Below are 19,375 nucleotides of genomic sequence, written 5' to 3' on the forward strand. Positions count from 1 at the left end.
ATTCAAGTCTTCAAACTACTTTGATTTTATTTTTATATATGGCCCAGTTTCATTCTTTCGCATGTAGCTGTCCATTTTTCCCAATACCATCTATTGGATTTAGGATTCTTTGTTCTAGTTCTATGAAAATGTCATTAGTATTTTGATAGGGATTACATTGAATCTGTAGATCGTTTAGGCACTATGGACATTCTAACAATATTAATTCTTCCAGTCCATCATCATGGTATATCTTTCCATAAAGGCTTTTTTAAGTGAGAGTTGAAACCTATACAAAAAGTGATAATTCATATGTAGATGAATTTGTATGACCAAGTACAAGAGTACTCTGAATTATACAAATGAGTAAGAATGTGAATTAGAAAAATTAAAACATGGATTTCAAATATTTTATTACGGGGAAACAACTAGTTTCTGGGTTTCAAAAACCTTTAAAAACATTATAAAACTTTTATAAAAACTTCACAGAATACAAATTTAAATCTTCCAGATGTTTTTGAGTAACCTTGAGATTTACTATAAAAATCAAGTATTACAAATGTTTGTGTATTTTTATTTATAGTAATTCCCTGAGGATTTCATTTCATATATACCAAACCCTTTCATCTAATATCAGCATGTGTAATACCAACATGAACTATTTTAAGTTCTCATTAAACCTTAAAACATTTTAAACTGCTATACCATAAGCTTCCACCTTAGTGATATTTATATAAAAGGACAAAAAAATCTGTTTTGAATATAGACAAGATACATAAAACACAATTATTCCTATCATTTGGATTTTGGAAAGAAATACAGCTTCTTAGTAAGCATTGAGGCAAAGCAGGGAACCTGCTTCTTTCCAATTGCAGTTGGGTCTTTGCAAAAGTCCACTCGGCGCTGAGAAACTTTCCTGTTCACCAGGGTGAGGAGCTCTGTGAACTCTAAGGAGGAGCCAAATTTTCCCAGCATCTCACACAAATCCTGAATGTACCATGAGCCATTCACAGTTTCCCGATGAGAATAATAACCTAAATGATAGGAGCAAAAAGGGCACTGAAGTTTCTCTGGCTTTCAGTTGTGACTGAAAAACACCTTTCTAATTCACCATTACAGAAGTGTAAGTTCTCAAAAATTCTTGAAGACTAGGACGTGTCAATGACAGCTTTAAAATTTTTCTTGGTTGACTATTATGAGAAAAGGGATTAATTTATATAGTTTTATAAAAATGAGGTTTGCTCTATATAATTTCCTCCATTTCCTAAAAATTCCCAAGAAAACAGTTGCCAGGCAGTGATTTTAACACAAGAGATTAGAAAGAAAAACACAGCTTACTGCACAAAGAACAACGGTCATCACAGGAGTTTCAACAACGCTTTCTGTGAATATTATTACAACACTATCAAAATGAATGTTAGCAGCCTATTACCAATTATTGAATGTAACTTGTAGCTTAAACCTAGTTCTCAGGAATGACTTTTCTAGAAGTGACTTTACACTTCATGTATCACCCTGTGCCGAAGATGTGACCGAAGATGTGAACTTCACGATCAAATCACCTTGATCAGATAAATACCAGTCTCTCTAGTCAAGGTGAGGTGAAACTAATGGAACTCAAGTCAGGAAACCAATTCTGTTTGTACTAAACACACACCCACCTTCTGCAACTGAGTAACACATGAGAAAGTCTGCTCCAGCAGGCAGTGTGGAAACTGAGGCCGCATCCACCTGGGTTATGTTGACATCCAGCATGTTTTTTTGATGATCCACTACATCCAGAGGAATGACTGGCACATCATGCTGGTCTCCCCGACATGCCTACGAGACAAGGAGGAAAACCATTTCCTTTCCTAACCTATTCTTTTCTTTCCACGGCTTAATGTTTACAGTGAATGTATAACTGAGCACATCTTAACATCAACAGAAGCTACTTTATAAAACTTCAAAAAACATGCAGTCAAGTTTTAGAGCAAATTCACCTGACAGTTTTTCCCTACTCTTTTTTTTTTTTTTTTAAATGCTTGAGAGAGCATGAGCCGGGGAGGGTGAGAGAGAGAGGGAGAGAGGGAGGGAGAGAATCCCAAGCAAGCTCCATACTGTCAGCCAGAGTCGGGGCTGTCTCATGCACCGTGAGATCATGAACTGAGCCAAAATCAAGAGTCAGACACTTTTAACTGAGCCACCCAAGCTCCCTTTTAATTAAGGCCTTTAAAAAACTGGCATTCTCGGGGCCCCTGGGTGGCTTGCTCAGTTGGTTGGTGTCCGACTTCAGCTCAGGGCATGATCTCACTGCTTGTGAGTTCAAGCCCTGCATCAGGCTCTGTGCCGACAGCTCGGAGCCTGGAGCCTGCTTTGGAGTCTGTGTCTGTGTCTCGCTCGCTATCTCTGCCCCTCCCCCACTCGTGTTCTCTCTCAAAAATAAACGTTACAAAAAAATTTTTTTTAAATTGTCATGCTCAACCGTACACCAGACTGTGCTGATTGAAAGGTACAGTGTGGAGGAGAAAGCCTCTGGTTTTGAGTTTCTTACAAAGTAACCACACCACAGCACCAGACCCACCCCTTCTTTGAAAAGCTACAGTATTTGCCCAGCGTTTCTGTTCAATCAGGGAATACACGCCCAGATAGGGTGGTGCTTGCCTAGCTGCTGCAACACATTGTCAAAGCAGGGCTAAAAGGACGCCGCCACCTGACCTGAGAAGACCTCTTTTAACGTGCCCTTTTCCTTTCGCTTACACTGTATAGTGAGGTCTCAAATTCTTAGCCATTAATTTTCACACAAAGGCTAACGTTAATTTCTACTCTTAAACGCCTATTATGGGCTGAATTTTGTCACCCCTTCCCATTTGTATGCGGAAGTCCTGTCCCTCAGGATCTCAAATGTGAGTGTATTTGGATATATGGCCTTTAAAAAAGGTAAAATTGAGGTCTACAATGATCTTAATCTATAACTAGTGGTCTATAAGAGATCAGGACACAGAGATGCACAGAGGAAAAAAGGCAGCCACCTCCAGGCCAAGGAGAATGGGCACCTTGATCTCAGATTTCTAACCTCCAGAACCGTTAAGAAAATTTCTGTTGTTGAAGCCACCCGGTCTGTACTTTGTTCTGGCAGACCTAGTGAACTTCATCCAGTGACCTGGTAAGATTTGGTTGTGGTAAGTGCATCCCTCGTTCTGAAATGGGTTTTTGTAAGCTTTTAAAGAAAAAAAGCCCAGAGTGATTTCAGAGTTATTTGATAAATAGAAGATCTCCGATATTCCATTTTTGCAGGGAGATTTTAATCTTAACTTCGTATTACCAAGCTTATTTTCAGACCTTATTTTTCAGTCTTCCTACACCGAACACCTAGAACTTGATGCCATTACTTGCCCAATCAGTTGCAGTAAGAAAAAGAGCCAGCCTACTGAGGACTTGCAGGTGTTCGGCACTGTTCTAAGTGCTTGTTAGGCCACGCTGTTTTATCCTCACAACCAGCCCGTGAGGCAGAAAGGGGTATACCCCCCCTTTCACAGATGAAGAATTGGAGGCAGAGAGAAGTAACTTGGCAAAATATTTTCTTCCTTTGTAGCCATCCCCCCCACTGCGGCTCGCCACTTTGTGTCTCTGACAGTGCTGGCCACTCCCTTTTTCCCTGAACTCCCCCCACCCCCCCATTCTCTGGGCCATCCCCCTCAGTGTCTCTCCTCTGCTCATTCCTCAGTGGCGTCCCTCAGGGCTGTTTTGCACTCACTTCTCAAGCTATGCTTGGCGTGTGGGTAAACTCATCCACTCCCGTGGCTGCCACTATCATTCATCTCGTTAACTCTCAAATTTATTTCTCCAGCCTAGCCAGGCTGCATGTAGAGCTGTTAACGCCCAACTGCATGTGACGGATACTTTAATGCAGTTCCCAACAAGAAACACGATCATCCTTAATTTCTTATAGGTGCCCCTGCTCGCTTCCCTCAAGGTGTTCTGGCAGGTTGAATGTGGCCATGCCCTCCATGCCGTTTATGGAAATACAGAATTGCAGCACTGGGACATCAGGAATTCTCCTTTGTTCGAACTCCTTATTGATGTGGTGAGTGAGGTTATTCGGGCCAAAAATTGTCTTCATCCCTAATACCAGCTTGAAGGAAAAAGGTGGAAGGATGAATCACTGGCCTCCAGGCCTGGTGCTCTTCAGTCAGAGACCCCTTCACTGACGGCTGCACCTGACACTGGGCCAGGCCAGAGGGTAGCACATTAGTTACTTTGAGTCCTTTCAAAAATTTTTAACATTTTTTGACTGGGGGGAGAAGGGGCAGAGAGAGAGGGAGACACAGAATCCGAAGCAGGCTCCAGGCTCTGAATTGACAGCACAGAGCCCGACGCGGGGCTCGAACTCACAGACTGCGAGATCATGACCTGAGCTGAAGTCAGACGCTTAACCGACTGAGCCACCATTTTGAGTCCTTTCAAATGTCAACCCAAGTCAAAAAAAAAATTTTAATGTTTATTTTTGAGAGAGAAAGAGCATGAGCGGGGGAAGGGCACAGAGAGGGAGACAGAATCCAAGGCAGGCTCCAGGCTCTGAGCTGTTAGCACAGAGCCCAGTGTGGGGCTCAAACTCACAAACCACAATATCATGACCTGAGCTGAAGTTGGACACTTACCTGACTGAGCCACCCAGGCGCCCCAGAAACTGAAAATATTTATTCCTTGTTAAGAAGGAACTACTACTAATTGCAACTCTGATTGGCTAGGAGGCCAAAGGGGCCTTTCCAGTTACTGGAGAAAGTTACTTGCAGAATTGGCTGGTGCTCTTTATAATTACATGTATATGGGGCACCTGGGTGGCTCAGTTGTGAACGTCCAACTTCAGCTCAGGTCATGATCTCGTTATTCTTGAGTTTGAGTCCCACACTGGGCTGTCTGCTGTCAGCACAGAGCCTACTTCAGATCTTCTGTCCCCCTCTCGCTGCCCCTCCCCTGCATGTACTCTCCCAAAAATAAATCTTAACAAATAAAAATAAAGCTAGAATCACATGTACAGAACCATGGACTTCATAGTTAGATTGTACCATAATCAGTCTTACCTGAATAATAAATATCTTGGGTTTTCCAACTAGGCTTTGACATTTGTCTCCTTTGAATAAGCCAGTCAAAGTCTGAATTTCAATCTTGGTATCTTGTGCATAAATGTGACTGCCTTCGCCATGACTCAGGAAAACACATAAAAAGCAATCGGCATCTATGTGGCTAGAAGATGATGCTATAAAGGGCCACAAAAGTTCATACAGAAATGAAGATAAGATGTTTACTATCTACATAGAGAAAGAGAATTTACTAATACTAAAGTTACATATGATGGAAGAGGAAAATGTATTATACTAAATGTAAAGAGTACATAATGAGAATGTAAGGTCTTAGTCTTTAATCAAAGGAAAATTTACATCATACCGTATCTGATTTTTAACAACCTGTTAAAAGTTCAAAGAGTTTAAACAAATTCCATTAACTTTTCTACAATACAGAATAATGACACGGAAAATATAATGGGATTGCTGTGGCATCAATAAAAGTTTCTCTGAAATAGCAGAGAGCTTCTTAGAGCAGACTGGAAAGACCCAGCAACTACTACTTAGCAACTGCTGTGCTCTGCTGCCCCTCCAGTGAATGCAGCAGCTTCATCATGTCTGTAGCACTTACAGCTTCCGAAGAATATTAAGACATGAGACTCATGTCCTCCAAAGCGGATGAGTAAGCGAAGTAGAAAACCTGGTAAGGAGCTAGTTAAAATTAAAGTGACTTACAGATTAAAGAAGTCTTGTATGGAGGTGCCTCAAAAAAATTAAAAATGATCCAACAATTCCACCTCTGGGTATTTATGAAAACACTAATTTGGAAAGATACCTGCAACCCCGTTGTTTATTGGAGCACAACAGCCAAGATATGAAAACAACCTAAGTGTTCATCAATGAATGGATGAAGAAAATTATATACATAGACAGATCTCTACCTTTCCATATATAGAGATACACATGCAAGAATATTATTCAGCCATAAAAAAGGAAATCTTGGCCTTTGCAACAACATGGATGGATCTTGAGGTCATTATGCTAAATGAAATAAATTCAAGAAAGACCTATACTATATAATCTCACTTATATGTGGAGTTTAAAAAACAAACTTACTGATAGAATAGATGGGTGGTTGCTGGTGGGTGGGTGGGGATGAAGTGGGTTAAAAGGTACAGACTTCCAATTATACAGTAAGTCATAGGGATATAATGTACAGCATATCACCTATAAGAATACTGTATTGCATATCTGAAAGTTGCTAAGTAAATTTTTAAAGTCTTTATCACAAAAAAAAAAAAAAAACTTTTCGGGGCACCTGGGTGGCTCAGTCGGTTAAGCATCCGACTTCAGCTCAAGTCACGATCTCGAGGCCCGTGAGTTCCAGCCCCACTTCGGGCTCTGTGCTGACAGCTCAGAGCCTGGAGCCTGCTTCGGATTCTGTGTCTCCCTCTCTCTCTGACCCTCCCCCATTCATGCTCTCTCTCGGTCTCAAAAATAAACATTTTAAAAGAACTAAAAAAAAAAAAACCAAAGCTTTTCTGTACCTCTGTATGGTAACCAGACACTATGGTGACCATTTTACAATGTATACAAATACTGAATCATTATGTTGTACATCTGAAACTAATACAATGTTCCATATCATTTATACCTCAATTTTTAAAAAGCTCTGAGGTTTAAATAATTATGTAAATATTATAATAGTCCATTGGCAAATGACTTGAAAATCCACAGCGTGCAGTAATTATTATAAACGTAAGCTGTTAAAATACCTACTGCATAGTGATACAGAAATTTAGAGACAATATATATAAATCCAGTTTTTGTTTGTTTTGTAAATCCACAATTTGTTGAAGCCAGTAAAAAAACCTGGGTATGGAAGGAGTCAATTAACACCTGACTGCCCAGCATCTGTAGTGTTCGCAGTTTAGACTTGATTCATTCATTTCTGGAATGACAGCCTGTTAGCGGGTGGTATGCTACATATAAATTCAGAGGCAAAATCCTTTGGAAGAGTCTCTGAATCCAGTAGTAACACATAAGCAAAGAGGCACAACCGAAACCTGTAACCCATGCTAAAGTAGTTGGTCAGACATTTTTCCAGATGGTTAATTATCTGGATTCTAGAAGAGGGTCACTGAAGCAATCCATCCCCTCAGAAGACGAACAGGAAAACTACTTACCCTCATGGATTGTGAGCAGAAGCTCCTCTGCTTTCAGATCATTAAAGCATTTCACTTCAAATCCTAGCTCTGAAAACCTAGTGACAAACTGGGTATTAGCTTATGAGCTGCTCAAAGTCGTCATATACCCCTATTTCCCTGAGGAATCTATACATGTTTTTATGACCTCTAAGTTGACTTTTCTTTGCGGGGGGGGGGGGGGGAGAAAAAGTGAAATATGACAGTGATAGTTCTCCTTGCTCACCCACAGCAGGAAAGGATTTACTCATACTGAAAGCTGATTCAAGTTAGGATACAGCAATGTAAATATATATGTAACGATTCAAAGCCTGCTTACATCTAATAGAACAAGGTTGGGAAGAAAATTCAGGCAAGTTCTCAAGGGATGCTGTGCCCAAATGAGGCTCATCCTGATACTCTATTTCATCAGTGTGGACACGTTTTGGTGAGTGTCATTTTATTAAATAGGTCATCATCTTGACGTGTGGATAAAACTAGCACCTGTGGGGCACCTGGGGTGGCTCAGTCACTTAAGCCACTCTTGATTTCAGCTCAGGTCATGATCTCATGGTTTGTGAGTTCGAGCCCCACACTGGGCTTTGTGCTGACAGCACAGAGCCTGCTTGGGATTCTCTCTCTCCCTCTATGCCCCTACCCCGCTCACTTTCAAATATAAACATTAAAAAAAAAAAACCACAACAACTATTACCTGCGCCTAAGATTGTCTCTGTCTGCGCTGGTGCCCCGCCTTTCTGGCAGTGTTAAACGCCAGGAGAACCTCTCATGATTGAAGATTAAAGCGATTCCTCTCCTCTTGTGGTCCATTTTGTACTTTTCTGCCGGATCAAATGTTTCACTGTTAACAAAAAGTTTATAAACAACAATCACTATGTCATATTAAATAATGAGCTCCTCCAAGCCCAAGATCAATGGGTAGGGTAGACAGAGGGCTCCTGTTTCCTCCTCCTTTGCCAGGGTGACATGATACTGGTGTGCACTGGGAAAGCCTGACAGAAATATTTCTGTGCTGATTGGTAAACAGCAGCTACCTGGAGCTCCCCACCCCCAGTCACCCCAGGGATGTCTTTTCTCCAGGAACCAGGGACAACAGCCCGCCCAGGCCCGGCTCTGGCTCCAGGGCCCATGCCACACCCGTTGCTAAGTATTTTGGACATCACTGTAGGTCCTGAACCTCGACCAGGGGCAGCAGTCAACCCGAGGCTCTACAAGTTAGCTCTCCCAGCGCTAACACTCGCCATTCTCCACTCTGCTTCTTCCCCGGGGCCATTCTTGCTTCTTACAGACTGATCTTGACTAGCAAAGGAAGAGACGTTTGTCAGGCAAGAGCACGTTTTTACCTCATATAGAAGGCATCTGTTTCGGTCATGTTTTCCTCCACACCTATTTAAAAAATTGAATTTGGTTAATTTACTCTTTGACTTGTAACACACTGCGGGACTCCCACACTGTGAACCCTTCTCTGGTTTTGCTTAGTTTAAAAGTCAAAAGTATAGGAAAAGGAAGGGAACTTAATAGATAAATGAACTATAAATTAACAGCTCAATTCTTTCTCACCCAGAACTCTTATTTGCAAAACAGAAAAGAATATTATCAAGATAGATGGAGGAAACATTATGCAAATGCATTCATGCAAAATATACCTGCAGTAACACGGTTCTGTGATGTGGAGCATAAATGAGATACGGAATTGTTTAGCGGAAACTGTTTTTGCAGATATTCTCTAAAACCGAAAAGGAATTAAAAACACAGGAGAACCAAAACACGGCGTGTGGTTAATACCGGATCCCCCTCTGAAACGGAAAAGGTAGAAGTTTGGGGCGGGGAAAGGGAAGGAGCAAGGGTAAAGGCTTAAACTTTGGGTCTCCCGAATGATTTATTTGCACTTACAACCCATCACGTGATGGAGACCCTCTGCTCTCGACCCATGCTCAGACTTCCCCACCCTCTGGACCACCTTTCACTGCGTCCTTCTCTACTCGCTAGAACAGTGCTGTGCAGCTGAACTGTCTGTGATGACGGGATGGTTCTGTACCTGTGCTGTCCCATATGCTAGCCACGGACCACATGTGGCTGTCCAGCACTTGAAACGGGGCTAGTACAGCTAAGGAACTCAGTTTTTCATTTCAACTTAAATAACCATGGTGGCTGGTGGCTTCTGTACTATAGGGCACAACGGGTCTAGCATCTTCTACAATACAGGCCCATACACGCATGACTGTGTTTCTGCCTGATAAACTTAGCCCAGAGGGGAAGGAAAGTAATGAATAAACAAATATGAACACTATAGCAAGATGCTCCTCTCCACCGACGTCACTGAAGGAAACACAACAGACCCTCCCACCCACCCCTTCTAACCAGGAGGGTCCTGTTCCCTTCTCTCACCAGATTGTTCTACCTTCACACCTCCTCCCTGACAGAAATCGGCCCTGAGATGAGGGTGAGGCTGGCATTCAATTCTGTGCCCTTTACCACTCACTTTCAGCCAATTCCTCCTGGAATTCCCCCAGTATCCAGACCTAGTGAGGACCCCACGAAGGCCCTCCTGCTGTCCGACAGACCCTCATCTGCTTTCCTCAGTCTTTGCATCAATTCCTGGCCTGGGTGATAAAATGCACATTCCTGGGTCCTAACCCAGATTTATTGAATCAGAATCCCAGGAGAGGGAGAAATCTGCATTTTTAACAAGGTGATTTGATTTTTATACCAGAGCTTAGGCTTAGGAGTAAAGAGCAGCCTCCCTAATGCATCCCCCCACCCCGCCAGCTCACCTGGTTTCCTTCCTACTCCATGCACTGTTCTATTTGGATACCTCCTTAAAACATAAAAAATAAAAATTTATTGAAGAGAGAGAGAGAGAGGGGGGCAGAGAGAGGTAGAGTCCCAAACAGGCTCTGCGCCTTCAGCATGGAGCCCGCGAACCATGAGATCATATCTGAGCTGAAGAGAGTCCGATGCTCAACCGACTGAGCCACCCTGAAGACCCTACTAGGATATCTCCCAACTCCAGCCTGCTCTCTAGGGGACACCCCCTATTCCACACCCTGCTCTCCGGGTGACCTATCATCACCCACACACCACAGGCTGCTCTACCAGGTACCTGGCGTCTCCTACACTGCTTACTGGGGTACCACTCACACGTTTACCTACCCAGGACACATCCTACTTGCTCCACATGCTACTCTACCGGGAGTATGTTCTACTCTTCTTACTCCAACGACTACTCTACCCAGAAGGCTTCCTACTCCAGACACCAGTCATACCGCTGTTTGGGGGGTAGCTCCACTTCACTCCCCGCTTCCTTCCCTCCATACTTTCCTACTGGAGACACTTCCTGTTCCGCACACTGCTCACCCGAGGCTACATCCTACGCTTCCTACTCCACAAACTGCTTTACGCAGAAACTTCCATACTACACGCCGCTCTCTAGGGGAGAGCACGCTCTGCATGCTACCCAGGATGTTTTCTCCCATTCTGCTTTACCTGGGATACTTCCTACTCCACACCTTGCTCGACGTGAACCACTTCCTGCCCAAACCGGGCTCTATCTAAGGACAGCTTCCTTGGCACACACCTCTCTGCCCAGATGTTTCCTCCTAGCTGTTGCTGCACCTGCACCTGAGCGAGCCTCGTCCTGCACACGGTGCTTCGGGGAGGGGGGAAGGGGGGGCTTCCTACTTCACACACCGCTCCACCAAATAGTCTTCCTAGCTACTGCTGATATGCTTCCTATCGGGATACTCTGTGCTCCATACAGAGTACTTCCTACACCACAGTGTTCCAGGGGGTGACTTTATACACTGCTCCACCAGGGACACTTCCTACTAAGCCTCCCCTCTACCTGGGGATACTGCCTTCGAACACACACTGCTGTGCCCTCAACACTTCCCACCTCACACCCTGTCTACGGGGATTACTTCCTGCTCCCCACACTGCTCTACTAAGGCCCAGGAATTTTCTCACCTTCCATTTTCAAATGCGTTCCAGGATCTACCTCCTTTTAATAGCCTCACCTCCTTCTCTTCAAATCAATTACACAATAAAGAAACAACACAACTCAAACTAAACACATTCCATCTCTACGTGAAGGACAATCGCCCCATTCACTCCCTGGGAAGCTGCACAATTTGGGAAGCACAGATCTCTTAACACGGTGCGCAACATAGCAGGCCCAGCAGCTCACCTCTTCCAGCTTTTGCTCATCGGTTAGTGAGCGTCAGGCCGCTCAAAGGGCAGAGAGAGGGTGGAAGCTGTGGCAAATGGCCCCGTCACCAAACTAACTCAAGTCATGGAGGGTGAAGGCACTGGAGATGTGTACTCGATCGGGTCCTTAAAGTTCATTGTTTATAGTCTAAGGAAGGAACTGCGCCGTTCCTCCCGGCTAGGTATCTAAGCTGTGCATCTGGGTTGTCTCAAATACTGCCTTCCACTTAGACGTGACCCACAGATTTAGGAAAGACAGTCAGTTTTAAGTAACTCAAGATAACTTAAAACAACATTGTTTCAGGGCGCCTGGGTGGTGGCTCAGTCAGTTAAGTGTCCAACTCTTGATTTCGGCTCAGGTCACGATCTCGAGGTTCGTGAGTTCAAACCCTGCGTCAGGCTCTGTATTCACAGTGCGAAGCTTGCGTGGGATTCTCCCTCTGCCCCTTCCCACCTCTCTCTCTGCCCCTTCCCCTCCCCCCCAATCAATCAATCTTTTAAAAAATAACGTTGTTTCAAAGTCAACAGATTTGGTAATCTCTGAGGGATCTTCCAAAAGTGTTTTACTGTTAATACTGACACAGAAGGAAACGGTCTGAGAACTTTACTTCAGACCCTTGCCAGCTCAAACCCTGCTCCAATATAAATGTGCGCCCTGCATCCTGCACCCCCAGTTATGGATCAGGTCCAGCTGCCATTCTGTTCTGGCTACTTGTTCACTGAAAACGATCGGCACACACATTAGAATCTAAGTTCGATACATTACTGGAGTTAATAAATTTTACCCAGGTGCCACAGAAAACACATCGGGACTCAGGCGGTATGTCCTAAGCAGACAAATTTTCAGGAAGGGCACACTTTAACAAGTGTCATTACACTGCAGGAACACAAGTTGCCTGCCTAAAAGGGTAAATGGCTCTGTCAACATGGAGAAATTTTGAACGGAGATGCTCTATATAATAGACTTGCACACTCCCGTGCATCTGCAATCTATCAAAAATGGGTCTGTCATCAAACTGGACTCTTGTCCTCCTTTCACTTCTCCTTGCCTCTGATTTAGGCAATTTTCCTTTCCACCATGATGCGGCCACCACCTCTCTGCCCCTTAAATCAGTTTAATTTTTACCAACCTAATCACTCCTTTTTTTCCCTTGCCAGCCACTATTTGTTGGTGGCCCAGCACGTTAGATGCTTTCTCTGCCTCAGCTCCACAGCCCATGAGGCAGCCAGTGCGTCAGGCTTGTCCCAGGACAGTGCTGTGGAGTCGGACCGAAAGCCGGGTCCCCCTACAGACTCACGTCTCTGCACTCAGGTCGCCATGCTAACCCCCTCCAACCAGAGAAAACATCTACCTTCCTAAACGAAGTGTTCGTTTTTCCAAACTTCTCCAGTATCTACGGTCATCGCCATCATTCCCCGCAGTATCTATGAAAATCTACCCATATCAAGTATCTGTTTAATAGTCCTGTACTGAGTAAACCACGTCAGGCCTAGAACACAGTGAAAAAGGGGGTGAGACGGCAAAAAAAGGAAGGACGCAGGACGGAGAAGGAAAGCAATGGGATGAGAATGGAGGGGGAAGTGGGCGGCATCCCGGACCCCTGCCCCCCTGCTCCCCTGCTCCCCACCCCTCAGAATGGGAGTGGCCACCGGACCCGGCACTGTCCGTCCAGGGCAAGGCCACTCCCTGAACTTCCTGCAACTTGACTCTGGGGCAAGCCTGGTTTTGTGCAGCAACGAAAAAAATGCTCTGAAATAAAGGCACTGTGCATCAACTTCTAGAGTTTCAACCTTTCCTTCCTTCCCCCCAACCCGCTTTTATTTTACTATGGCCAGGCTCGAAGTTTCTTCAGCTATCAGTGATATAATTAGTAAGTGACAGGGAAGAAAGTTCTAAAGTACACGTTTAGCAGTTGACTGTAGAGAAAGATGTGGTTTCAACCCAAACCCACAAACGGCCCTGGCTGCGGGAGAGGCACTGGGGCTGCACAGGCAGCCAAGGCCCGGTTTTTGTCCCCAGCTCAAGTCCGGGCATAACCAGGGGCTCCTGTGGGGGGCTCCGGTGGGGCGCTCCCGCGGGCTGCTTATGCTTCCATTATTATGCACGCAACCACTTCCTTTTACTTTTTACTCAGGAGAACACAAAACCAGATCCAACTTCCAGAAGTCAACTTTCAAAAAACCCAGGCGCGGGAGGTGCCAGCAGCCGCCCAGCCAGCCTCCCAAGGTTTAAATGGCCCGACGCCCGGCAAGAAAGAACCGTCCGGAGGACAAAGGCGGAGCGGGCACGCCCCAGCGCCGGGCGCCGTTACCCCGGGCGGCCCTGAGGCGGCGGCGACCCCGCACGGAGTCCCGGGCTGGTTTTCTGGACCAGAAGGCATTTAACAAGCTGCCCCCACCGGACTTGCGCGCTTCCCTCCAAGACCCGCAACTTTTTCCGGCCGTCCAGCTCCCGCGTCCCCGCCCCCGCCCGCGCGCCCCGCTGGGGAAGCTGCCCCGCGCCCCCTCGGCACCCGCGGGCCTACCTGCAGGGCGAGCCCCGCTGAGCCCCGGCGCCGAAGTCATAGTGTCCCAGCACGCAGAGCTGGCGCCCGGGAAAGACTCCGCTTCCTGCATCCAGGGGCCCGCAGCCCCCGCCCCTTCCTCCGCCCCAGCCCGCCCGCCTGCTCCCGGGAGGGGGTGGGGGCCGCGTCTGCGCTCGGAGCCTCCCGCCAGCCGAGCTCAGGCTCCTGCCCCCACTCCCGAGCTCGGGGCGACCAGAGCGAGCGGGGAAGGCCGAGGGACGCGGTCTCGTCCGCCTGGCGCCTGGAGACGAGCCAGCTCTGGGGAAATGCCGGTTGGCACCCCGAGGACACACGGCGGGCCGCGAATAGGGAAGCCGCAGGTGGTTTCACGGCACCTGCGGAGAATCGAGGCTCGCAGTCCCCGCCCCCAGTGTTTGCTTCTCCCAGGGGGTGGGGGTCGCGTTTTCCGGCTTCCCGTTTAGTCCTTCCCCAGTGCGAGTTATGTTATAGGACTGTAATGATTTAAACGCTGTTTGCCTGGGGGTTTGGGGACAGAGTAAACTAGAGGCAACCCTGGGATTTTTAAATCTGGTTTTCATAGGTAGAGCTAATTTGGGGAAGCGATCATAACTTCGGAGGCGGAACTTTGGGGTCTATGTATGTAGTCCTCACCAACAAACTGCGCTGAGCGCCACCGGGTGCTCAATGTTGCATTGAACTGAGCTCCTCCTTCGGTTGGCTGTTGTGTGAATTTGCTTCAAAGACTAGCTCTAAGATCGGATTAAAAGATGGCCTCATCTTTTGTCATTTCTCTGGGTCTTGTCATTTAAAAAGTAACTAACTTAAGACTGCGGGGAAAATGTGTTAAAGTACCATTTTTAATACATTAACAAGAAATACTGAAGTATAAGGGATCCGTCTTCAATAAATATTACCCTATTTGGGAGAGAAAAATTAAAATCCAACTTGATAACTTTTCCCACGTGTGCTTGGTCATTAACTAGAATATGAAATCAGAGGATTTTTCTCACCCAATGCCATTTACTGTTCATTTCATTGTGTGTGCAAAATATTTCAGAAATCTGTATTAGTAACTTCCTCTGTAGTTAAGATATAGGGTATCAATCAAAGCCTTGTACGGTTGTTGTGGCGATTAACTCAAATGACCCATGAAGTTTTGGGGTGATGGTGGGGTGGTCTGGAGCCCACGACCAAGAAAGAATTCTTGGAGACATCTTTGGTGCAAAAAGGTGATTTTATTAAAGCACAGGGACAGGACCCATGAGCAGGAACTGCTGCATGCACTGGGGTTGTGCCAGGTAACTGGTTATATACTATGGAATTGGAGGAGGGAAAGACAAAAGGGCTGCCTCCAGAGGGACTTAGATATGCTAAAGAGGACTCCTAAGATATATGAGGGCTTGCTATTACCAAGCTAAGGTTGTCTTTGCCTCTAGCAAAGTATTAACTTTAAGACAGTAGGGAGTTCCTGGAGAAATATTTAACTCTGCCAGCCTCAAGTATCTGTCACTGGGCTGCAGATTATAAGGAAATTTAATTTTACCTGCCATTTCCTTCTTGCCTTTGTTCCCCACATCATTATGGGTGATTGGGGCTGCAAGAAACTGAGTCTATAGGTTTCTGGAGATTAGGCTATTGATAAGATTGCCTTTCTCTTAGGGCACCTGGGTGGCTCAGTCAGTTAAGCATCCAATTTCCGCTCAGGTCATGATCTGGAGGTACGTGAGTTCGAGCCCTGCATTGGGCTGTGCTGGCAGCTCAGAGCCTGGAGGCTGCTTTGGATTCTGCCTCTCGGTCTCTCTCTGCCCCTTTCCCACTCACACTCTCTCAAATATAAAATAAAATCATAAAGGAAATTGCCTTTTTCTTCCAATTTACTAAGATATTTGTAAACTGGAGACCCATGTCCTATATGACTGTGATTTCTACCAGTTAACCATTTTTCTTTCCTTTCCTCTGTTCTTGGGCATCCAAGAGTGTCTGAGGAATATCACACATATCCCATCTGGGGGTGGGGGTGCTAGCTTGTATTTTGCCCTCAACCTGCCTTATGCTCCATCATGACTACTTAAAACAGTGCCTGGCTTGTGAAGAGCTCCAACTATTTTTGTTACCACCATCTTTAGCTCACTGAAAGCAAGATTGGCCTTCTTTTGGTTTCCCCATTAGAGGAAACAGTTGCTTAGCATGTAGGAGGTGCTCAGTAAATATTTATCCATTGAATGAGATCCAGGGTTTCAGCATTTGCACTCTGGACTTTATCCAGTTTGAATGTGTTATCTGACCACCAGAACTTCCTGTCCTTTTGCCCAATTTTCAGGGTCTCCTCAGCCTGAGTCCTGAAAACACTCCCCCCCTATAGATGTGGAAACCCAGTTGGCTGACTTTCCACTTATCTGAAAGGTGAAGATAAAAGGAATGTTTTATTTTGCCCCCTAAGTATCTTATCTCAGAATATTGTATTGCTTTTTATAGCATATGTATGTGGTTATGTTTTAAAGTAAGATTTTGTCTATCTTAAGACACAAAGCATTTTGGGATACTTATTTCAGAATTCTAAATGTGTAATTTTAGCCTTTTAAAGCAATAGCTATCCCAATAAAATGAGTGCCTAGGATTGGAAAACAGGCTGCCTAGACTCTAACCCTGGCTCCACCATTTTCTTAGCTGTAAGACATTGCATAAGTAACGATTTAACCTCTCTCAGCTTCAAATTCTCATCTGTAAAATGGGAACCAAGCTTACTCAAATTTTGGAGACAGTAACTGTCAAATTCCTAGAATAGTACCTGGCTCACAGTAAGCTTTCAGTACATTTTTAGAGATCACACCATGGTCTCTGAAGCAGCAGTATCGACATCAGGGAACTTACTAGAAATGCAAACTCCTGGGACCTACAGAATCAGATCTCTTGAATAGGAGAGCCTGGAGTGGGGTCCAGCACATGTTTTAATGCCAGAATCCGATGATTCTGCTTCTCGCTCATGTTTGAAAACCACTGACTAATTAGACTAATTAGAATCCTACCAATGCCACCTTCTCAAAGAAGAAAAAGAACTGAAAACAAATCCATATTATTAAAATAATTAAGATGCATTAAAGATGAAAGTTAACTGACAGGATGGCTTAAGTGTCACTTTCATAGAACTTACTGAAAGGTCTTAGCCAATTGTCACCTATGCTAGAAATGAAGTATATGGAATAAAATTCAGAGATAATTCTCAAATCTGGTCATTTTTTTTTCAACTTACCCCACTAAACTTGATTTTCCCTATATAAATCACAGATATATTAGATTCTTATAATCGTGATTCCTATACTAAGCTGAAAGCCAACAAAAAATGTTTGTAAAGTTGTCTGCAGGGAACCTTTGAAAAGTGTTCTTGGAAACCTTTAAACCTGAGGCAGAAAAGCCTGACATCACTATTGCTTGTATATATCACTATTGCAAAGAGACACTAGTTTGTTATTTTTATTAATCATTTTTGTATACTGGTTACACTGACTCATTCCTGCTTTATGACTTGAGCAGATGGCTGGTTTTGTAAGGTGAAGCAGTGAAGAAAAACTGCAAACGAAGGGGGCTATTCAATCACTTTAACCAGTCCTGAGTTATATATTACACAAGACCTGAATGAATACATTATAAGTAATATCTGTGAATTTGAATAATGCAATGAGATACATGTGGGAAGATCTTACCTAATAGGTTTCACTCTACCCCAAATTTACTGAAGCCAGCTTCCTAAACAGTTGTTTTGACAGACTCCATGGTCTTCACTTTGTTAGATGTTATCATTATGTACAGGATAAAATAATGTACATTTTGATTTCCCGACAATCTTGTACTTCTATATATACTGATAGAAATACCACTTTTTCATTTTAGGGAGAATTAGTTATAAAGTTAATAAGACAACATTTTAATTAATATTACTAGTATAGTCTATGGGTTCACTGAAGGAATGCCTGTTCCAGATGTGTTTAACTTACTTTTGTCCTCATTATTACAATTCCTTCTTCTTTAGAGCTTCTCTGTGCCTCAGTTTTTCCACCTATGAAATGAATACAGCCATATCTGTCCCTGTAAGAAGTGCATCAAAAGATTTTAAAGACATAGGTGGTATTTAAAGGCAATATAGTTTTATTCAAAAATATCAGTCTTAGGTTTCTTGCAGAGAACTGCAGAAAGCTAGTCTTGGGGTTTTCTTTTTGTTTTTGTTTATGAATCTATTCTATGGATAGGGAAAATGCCATCTTAAAATCTAAATACATGCCCTGTGGTACATAATTCAAGGGAAGACATTAGTAAGAACTCATGTTCAGCTTAATATATATGCACACACAGAAATCATTATAGAGACGTACATGTACATGGGTTAATATACATACATATTTCCTAGCTCTGTTTGCTGGGAGGATCTAGCAGAATGGATCCTCTAGTAGCAATGAGCAAATCCAGTACCCAAATACTGGTTTCTAAGTTCCACTGCAAACCATTTCCCAATAAAAGGGACTGGTGCTCTTTGGAGAAGAGGCAGATTCTAGTGCTAGAAATACACAGGTTGGGCCCAGATCAACTTTCCCACATTCTTGCCAGGAAGTATGGAAGTGTTCAAAAGTCAAAAGGATGGGGATATATCAAAGAGACAGAGGAGCCAACCAGACATAACTCCTAAGAGCCAAGCTGGAACAACTTGAGCAACAAAGTAAACATTACCCAAAGTCTAAAGGAAATATACAGGAGTCCATACTGATATAAAGAATTGAGGGGGGGGGCGGGGCGCCTGGGTGGCTCAGTTGGTTGAGAGTCCGACTTGGGCTCAGGTCATGATCTCACAGTTTGTGGGTTTGAGCCCTGTGTCAGGCTCTGTGCTGACCGCTTGCTCAGAGCCTGGAGGCTGCTTCGGATTCTGTGTCTCCTTCTCTCTCTGCCCCTTCCCTGCTCATGCTGTCTCTCTCTCCCTCAAAAATAAATAAATGTAAAAAAATAATAATAATTGAGGTGGGAGGAGACAAATTTTTCTTACAGAAAAATTCCAAGTACCACATAAAGATACTCCCCCTTCCAGAAGGTGGAACAGAATCTTGCCCGCTCATCATAGACTCACCATAGACTGACCTGGGGGCTGACTTCCAAAGAACAGAAGTATGGAAAGAAAAAAATAAGAAGTGTCCAGAGTTAACATACCATCAAGTTGATAACATTCAATTACTGATATGATTTGATGAGAAGAACCCTTCTTCACCTTTGTGGTTTTCTTCCTAAATATCCATAACCCCAGTGCAATTATGAGGAAAACATCAGACAAGCTCAAATTGAGGGGCATTCTGCAAAATACTGACCAGTACTCCTCAAAACCGTCAAGATTATGAAAAACAAGCCTGAGGGAACCGTCACAGACCAGAGGTTTATCAGA

General features: G+C 44.3%; 1 protein-coding gene across 2 annotated transcripts; it reads right to left on the minus strand.

Moving 5' to 3' along the window:
* Nucleotides 1–375: 375 nt before the first annotated feature.
* Nucleotides 376–14,083, minus strand: CASP6 (caspase 6). Of its 2 annotated transcripts, XM_060654448.3 has the most exons (8): nucleotides 13,957–14,083; nucleotides 8,872–8,951; nucleotides 8,569–8,611; nucleotides 7,920–8,066; nucleotides 7,211–7,287; nucleotides 5,043–5,218; nucleotides 1,641–1,800; nucleotides 376–1,013 (listed from the first exon to the last, which is right to left on the minus strand). In XM_060654448.3, the coding sequence occupies exons 3-8, from the start codon at nucleotides 8,595–8,597 to the stop codon at nucleotides 775–777; spliced, it is 828 nt and encodes a 275-aa protein (XP_060510431.1). In that variant the 5' UTR covers nucleotides 8,598–8,611; nucleotides 8,872–8,951; nucleotides 13,957–14,083; the 3' UTR covers nucleotides 376–774. The 2 variants fall into 2 exon arrangements, with proteins under 2 accessions (XP_060510431.1, XP_081651688.1); XM_081795562.1 differs by lacking the exon at nucleotides 8,872–8,951 and having other exon boundaries at nucleotides 13,957–14,062.
* Between the last annotated feature and the right edge of the window lie 5,292 nt (nucleotides 14,084–19,375).

The sequence above is a fragment of the Panthera onca genome, chromosome B1 (assembly GCF_046562875.1).
Source record: "Panthera onca isolate mPanOnc1 chromosome B1, mPanOnc1 haplotype 2, whole genome shotgun sequence".
Taxonomy (NCBI): domain Eukaryota; kingdom Metazoa; phylum Chordata; class Mammalia; order Carnivora; family Felidae; genus Panthera; species Panthera onca.